The following is a 7421-nucleotide window of genomic DNA, read 5'->3' as shown; positions in this document are numbered from 1 at the left end:
AACACATGACAACAATCCATCTACATTAAACATTGAATCTTCTCATTGTTTACAAACACATATCTATATAACCTTGTGTCATTGTTTCGAAACAAACGAAGAAAAAACAACAGAATAAAATCAAAACAAACAAAATAATTAAAATCGCAGCATGATAACCCCCCAAACCTCTTATTCAACCCCATGAATTCAAAACACAAAAAAACCCACAAACAAATCATCCCTTCAAGAAAAATTGGGTTCTCTCATTAAAAAAATGACGAACAGGATTTACACTAATCATCCCCAAAGGATTCCAGTTGAACAGGCAAACCAGGGGAGTGTGTGTGGAATTTTTTCTTCTACACAGGACTCTAACAAAAGAATAGAAACAATGTGAAATGGAACCAGAAATAAAGAGGAAAAAAGTGATAAAACAGTGTACAAAAACCAGCAAAAAATGAGAAAAGAAAGAGAAAGGAATCAGGTGGAATCCCCATCGTTGAGTAGAGTCTCATACTGAGTTGCTTTCAAGCGAGCCAACACTGCATCCCAGTTCTGAATCTGTTCTCTCAGTGGCCGAGTGTGGATCTTCACCTGCAGGCTTTCCAGTTTGCGAGGCTGCACCCCCAAAAACTCTTGGACCTGCATAAGATGCTGCACAACATTCAGGAAGAGTTTTACAATCCACACACACTATCAGTACACAGTCCATATCTGATACGTTGAATGCACTGCAGGTTCACAGAGATGCAAAAAAACCATGCTAAAATAATAGCAAGTTCGTGAGACAGTTAGGAAGAAAAAGAAAAAACCTTTGGATCCATAACGAGATCTTCGTAGTAAACGACTCGGAGACGAGTGTTGTTGAAGAAGCGTTGAGCGTCGTCAGTGATTTGTTCCACTCTGTGCAAGTTGTCTGTCAAGTGGTTCACGTCGATGACTGGCCTGTATTCTGCCAATTTCATGGCCTGTGATGGTGGTGGACTGATCAATATACTAGACAATGCTTTGTGTGTGTTGCCTTTGAACGGTAAAGAATGGGAGGCGTGATGGTGTAATGAGAAAGAGTGAGGAATGGTGTACCTCTTCGACTGAGTGGACATGCGACTTGTGGATGCCGTTCAGTGGTTTCGCTTTGCGGTCGTATGCGTTTGCCAGGATGGAAATTAGCCGCTTCAACACGTTTCGCCGAAGAAGTAGAATGACAGAGACGCCCATTTTCTCAAAATAGTCGCTCACCTCCCTGCTGTATTCCATCGGTCCCTACAAATGATCAACGTCAGACCGCTGGAACAGAAGATGAATGGAGACGTGGGGCAAATAGTTTTGGCTGGAAATAATTAATCCTCGGTGCCCATTTGGCTCACAACCAGGGCAGACATCATGCAAGTTTACATAATAGCCGCATGAAACATTGAAACTAAGCATCTGAGAACGAAAGACAATGATGCTTTGAAAACTGGTATTAGATTGAGAGGATCCTATGCATCCAAATGGCGTGAATAAAATGGTAAGCATGAGGTGGGGGGATGGTTGTGAAATCTACCTGGTTGAGCATCCACTTGAAACCCACAGCTGCAGTGCATTCGTTCTTAGCAGCACTATTCAGCCAGTCCAGATTGTAGATCTTGTCCATGGTGCGTGCGATGGTGGAAAAATTCGCTCTCCGTGGCTTGACAGAGAAAATCTCACCGTGGGAACTAATGTTTGGGTGGTTGTTGAGAAGCGTCTCGAACCACCCACTGCCTGATCTTTGCATTGATAATATTACAAAAAAGTGTACAGGGGTGCATTGACACTCTTGCCTGCATGCAAGCAAGCAAGCACAATGGAGCAAAGCATGAGAGAGGGAGAGAGGTTTTTCTCATGCAGAACGCATCGAAATGGGTACATTGGCATGATAATAATAATAAAGCAACGAAAGCTTGTGATCTCAACCTTCCATATGAATGCGGAAGAGGGTAGTGCTGGTAATAATCCACGGAAGGGCCCCGTGGAGCACAGGATTCATCCTCTCGTCTCCAGTCTTTGACGACTGCCCCTTCCACGGACTCGAATGGGAATTGCCTTGTGCCCACGCCCACCATGCACATGTATAAACTAACAGCTCCGATGACTACCAGAACAAGCAGCCTCCACACAGTTGATATCTTTCTCCACTCCTTCCCGCTGCAAAGATCCTGCCCCCGCGAATTTGCAAAATTCAACACAAAGCTTCTTCTGCCTCCACCATGGCAAACCGCAAAACGGAATACAAAACCGAAAGAGAGAGCAGTGTCTTCGAATACACAGCAAATTTGATGACCGATCTTAATCCAGTCGGTTCAACCAAATCTTGCTACAGTGGTCTAAAATTCGAATAACTAAGAAACTTGCAAACACTTTGAATCGGATTCGGTACCTTCATAGTACTAGCAAAGCATTCATGTCCTCCTTCATATTTCGAATCTGATTGAATTCCTGTCATCTGTGTTCAAATTACACGGATTCCTCAGACTGACCCACCTCAGACGAAGCCCCTTTCTCTTTTCGTTTCGTTTCCTTATGTCTTTTGATGTAACTTGACGTAAAGGGGAAGAGATATTTCACTATGTGGTAGAATCACGACCTGTTCCTCCAGTCTCACTGTGAGCGATGATTTCGGCGATTGTGTAACCTATCATCCTTGTTTCAGATACGGATCCACAAACATTGTAATATTTATTTTTAGAGAAAATGATCCCCAATTATCGACGATGCTAGCGGCGAGCTTGTCCCACAAAGTGCAATTCCACGCCTGAAGACAATCTGCGAATAGAGTTTCGGAAGGACAAACCTGGTGGAATCCATTGCCAGCAGAAGGAACCCCATCTCTGCATCCTTTCTTCTCCACCATAAAGGTCAGTTTTGCAAGAGCACTCGCTTCAAATCACACCAAAAGGCCCATTCACAGAAACCTGAAGGCTAGTCCGCCAGCAGCAGCTCCGACTCCACGGCCGCAGTAGTGGCTGCCATGGTAAAGGCTTCATTCAGCTCCAGATCACCACGAGCTCACAAAACCTGAAAAAAACAAAAAAAACAAAAAAACAAACAAACAAACACAGCACACGATCACCACCCGGAACACAGCAAACACTTCGATCGCAACAGCAGCGTCTCCACTGCGTGGTTCCATGGCAGCCCCAAATTCCAACTTGGCCATCAAACCTGAGCAACGAAGCCGTGTGCACGTACATCACCATCGCCAGCTCCTCCTCCTCCTCGTTGCAATTCCCTGCAGCAGCTTCACGGCCATTGTCGTCCTTCTCCTCCTCCTCCTCCCCACTCGAGGCTTCGAAGCTGCAGGGAGCTTGGTGGTACAATGATCAGTCCTGGTGCATGGCTGGTGTGCAGCGAATGAAGCGAGATGACTCGAAAAAACAACAACAACAACAACAACAACAACAGGACACATACAAGCAAGACAAAAACCAAAATCGAAGACAAAATCCAAAAAAATTACGCTACGTAAAAAGGCGAGGTCAGTGTCGAAATTCCACGCTGATCTCTCTCGTGTCGTTTTGGTCAATTTTTCTTCCTCCTGGAGTCTTCGAATTCAACGTCGATGGTGGGGATGCGATGCTTTTTGATTGCTTCAGCATTGTCGCCCACACCACAACTGGGGCTCTCCCGTTCCGAAGGCCAAAATTCTGACTTTTAGGGTTTGCTATTTGTGGGTGTTTTCAGCGGGAGTGGAATGGATTTTTGTCGGACTTGGAAACTGGAATGGCCGACCCCATCTTGTCGGTGATAAACCCCTTGTTTACTATCAGGAACTTGTTGTATTGTGATAGAAATAAAGCACGATCAATGAAAACATATTGGCGTTGAGGACATCCATGGGAGTTGTTTTCTTTCGACAATCTCCATAGTAAAATGAAGCTAGACTTGGTGGTGTTACTACAGTGTTTCGAAGACGTTTGAGCAAAATTTTGACACTTGTATGTGTGTAGATATATATATATATTTATATGTATTTCGATAGATAGATAGATAGATATCGACATTATTTATTTACTTATTGAAGTTCAAATGAATCTTGTCAAGGATTCCGTTTTAAACAGTTGTTTGCACTTGTATGGTGGCTACAGTGAACGGCATTTAGATACCGAATGTGATGTTGAAAATTATTGTTAAAGTGTAAGATTTTTCCTGTGTACGAAAATACCCCATAAACAATCCTCTTTGCTAGTAAACTCAGTTGGATTGCATAGAATCAAAGGTTCATTTTATATTCATTATCAAAATTTATCGACTGATTGATTGATTGCAATAATCAAATTCACTGCAAGACAGAAACTTCATTACAACATTGGAATTTATGATTATATTACAAATACATATATATATATATATATATATGAGAATGTGTTGTCCCTTGAAGTAGAAAGCAAAGTCGGGTTTAATTTTTTTACTTGATCACATTATAATTACCACTATTTGATTGAAATTCTGGACAAGTATCATCCCTTCAAAAGGTTTAAAAGTAAATAAATAAATCTTTAAATAAAAGATATATATATATATATATATATATATATATATATTGTTTTATTAAAGTGATTCTGGAAGTGGTAGTTGAAAAGTTTTATTCAAAATCATACAAAACTTCAGTTTACAAATGCATTTTGTACATGGAAGAAGAAGAAGAAGAATTATTTTTTCACATCCTTTGAAAAACAGCAAATAGAGTCATGCTTTGGAAGCTTCTTTCTTCATTTTTTTTATAAAGAAAAATAATGTATGCATAAATATATAAATAAAATAAGAGGTAATTATAGGACCATGAAAAATATGAGCAATTCTAAACCAATAGCATTGGCGCCAAATGAATAACAAACTATTGCTTATCGTGTGTGAAATGCATTGCTTGAATTCAACAATAGTTGCCATGTTTATATGTGTGTATGTATGTGAACTTCATCTCAATTTTTGAAGAAAATAATAAAATGATTAGATAATTTGTGCATGTATCATCACATGGCTTTATTTTCTTTTTCACATATATACAACACCTGGGAAATAATGCACCTTTGGTTCACTTTCCTTTACCCACTTCCATTATAAGTGTGCTCCTTTAGCTACCACCCCATGAGAGCATATTGAAATATGTCCTTGTGATCCCTTTCATCTTTGCCCCACTTGAATCAAAAAAGCTCTTTGACCCCACTTCTTTATAAAAAAGTACAAAGAAAACGGATTGAGACACACGAACTTGGCATGAAATTTGCCACAAAACTCAACATGAAACTCAACATGATCCAAAGGTTGCATATAAAGGAGGATCCATGCTCTCATTCTTTTCATGGCTTCTTTTAGAAGTGGTATTTTTTTGATTTATGGTTTTTTTAATATATGTAAATATTTTGTCTCTACATTGATAGAAATAACAATAATTGATCATAGATTGGGGTAGTTGATGTATTATGTAATATTATATCCACAAATATGTTGGATTTGATATGCATTCACATTGCAATGCATGTTGTATTTAATTGTTTCTATTATATGCATTATGTTGTTTTGGTGTAGTATGAAAGATCATTTTGAAAAAATAATTTTTTTATATCATAATATTATGGGGTGGCTTAACAATAGACCACTATTTTTACTTATGTAATAAAAACATGAGATAATTGTAAAAAAAATACATACAGTTTAAAAAATTAATAAAATAATGATTAAATTAAGAAAATATGAAAAAAAAACACAATTCAATGTTAAATCTTGGATTGAATTTATTTCTATATGTATCTCTTAAATTTCTAAGAATACACAAATATCATGAAATTAATTTAAACTTCAATTTTTAAACCAATATGAATTTCTGCTTTTTAATAATAACATTTTGGGTGAAATACAGAATTAAATAAAATTTCTAAGCAATTTTGTGATCTAACAAAGGCGTCATAATTTACAACATAGAATTAATTGACCTTCCAATCAATTTTTCATACTTAATATTTAAAACACAACTTCCTATGTCTACTATTATATCTCTGTTGCTTAAATCCATGCATTCTAACAAGTTAATTGTCATATGGATTTATTTATTTATACAATACCACCCTGTAGGAACTGAATAACCTATAATTAGAATTCTAAATATTTTTGGAAGTGGTTTTCTGTTCTTTGAATATTACCTTGAGATTCACAAGAAAAAGAAAAAAGAAAAAGAAAAAAAAGAAATCAATAATACATATTTAAAACTGAAAGATGAAACAAAATGTTATTGTTGGCTTTGAGTTCATATATTGTTAGATTGTAGTATTTACAATAGTATATGTTTCAATTTTAGAATATAAAATGTATGTATTTTACACTGTAACATTTGTTAGAATAAGATTAGATTCAAAAATAGATTACTTAGGAGTAAGTGTCAGGGACAAGAACTCGATGAAAGCTAAAGAGTAAGTGAGACTTTTCTCAAAAAGAAATAGGACAAAATAGGAATATGTATATTAAGAAAGAAACTGGAATGGCTATTGCCAAAATACAAGAAAACTAGAGACCCTTGAAACTAGACTAGAAGCAAGAAAGGAGTTGACAAGAGTGAAGAGGGCTTCACTCTTGCCTCTATATATACTATCTAACTAGAAGCCACGTGGCGATGTTCTATAAGACCTCCAATATATGTTGACTTTCTAGGCCACATGCCTTTGCTTGCAAGGCAAGTTTTCTATGGATGGACCACGTAGTTAGCTTGTTCTTTAAGCTTCCAACATGCGTGGCACATGGCTAACTTGTTGACCAAGTTTCTAACCTAAAAGTCAACTATAGACTCCTATAAAGTCAAAGCAGCGTCTATGAAGCTTCTAAGAAGCTTCTCTAGAAGATATTACACAATTAACCTACTTTTACATACTTTTATCTATTCATATAGGTAATTATATGTATGTCCGTGACATTACCCCCCCTTCTAGGGACGAGTTCCACGAGGAGCAGTGATTATATATTGAGAAAATCTAATATGCGGCGAATTGTATTTGCTACATACTCTGATCTTTGTTCTCTTCGAAGATAGTTGATGGGTCCTCTTAGCCATCGATAGTGTCCCATTCCAGGGCGAGAAGACCACCCTGTTATTTGATCACTGTTGAGGCCTTCATAACTTCCTTCAAATAATACATTTGAAACACCATCAAGAGTCGTTTCTATCTCCAATAATATCACCAAACATCGAGAATCTCTTCCAAGGTCGTGATACCAAACGCGTTGTATCTCACCATCTATTCGAGGAAGAACATGTCGTTCTTGAGGGTCTTCATTTCGGTTGCGTCGTCTTGAAGGTTGTGACAATCGCAATGTCTCATCCAGTAAGTCAGCAAACGAAGGTTCTTGAGTTGAATCCGCTGGTTGTTGGCTCTCCATCTAATTAGCATCACAAAATGCAAAGAAGTTACAAACAAGGATAGGAAATT

The 7421-nt window shown here is 37.9% G+C and overlaps 1 protein-coding gene across 17 annotated transcripts; it reads right to left on the bottom strand.

Annotated features, from left to right (window-relative positions):
• Positions 1 to 224: 224 nt before the first annotated feature.
• On the bottom strand, positions 225 to 3787 carry LOC112282673 (uncharacterized). Of its 17 annotated transcripts, none has more exons than XM_024520611.3 (10): positions 3464 to 3778; positions 3169 to 3300; positions 2798 to 3021; positions 2591 to 2638; positions 2384 to 2449; positions 1921 to 2162; positions 1529 to 1787; positions 1066 to 1245; positions 795 to 950; positions 225 to 636 (listed from the first exon to the last, which is right to left on the bottom strand). In XM_024520611.3, exons 3-10 carry the CDS (start codon positions 2855 to 2857, stop codon positions 463 to 465), a joined length of 1185 nt encoding a protein of 394 aa, XP_024376379.1. In that variant the 5' UTR covers positions 2858 to 3021; positions 3169 to 3300; positions 3464 to 3778; the 3' UTR covers positions 225 to 462. The 17 variants fall into 17 exon arrangements, with proteins under 17 accessions (XP_024376379.1, XP_090106852.1, XP_090106850.1 ...); XM_090250726.1 differs by having other exon boundaries at positions 3196 to 3300; XM_090250724.1 differs by having other exon boundaries at positions 3469 to 3778.
• Positions 3788 to 7421: the final 3634 nt, after the last annotated feature.

The sequence above is a fragment of the Physcomitrium patens genome, chromosome 5, assembly GCF_059467195.1.
Source record: "Physcomitrium patens ecotype Gransden chromosome 5, ASM5946719v1, whole genome shotgun sequence".
NCBI lineage: Eukaryota > Viridiplantae > Streptophyta > Bryopsida > Funariales > Funariaceae > Physcomitrium > Physcomitrium patens.
This window is presented reverse-complemented; position numbering and strand designations above follow the sequence as displayed.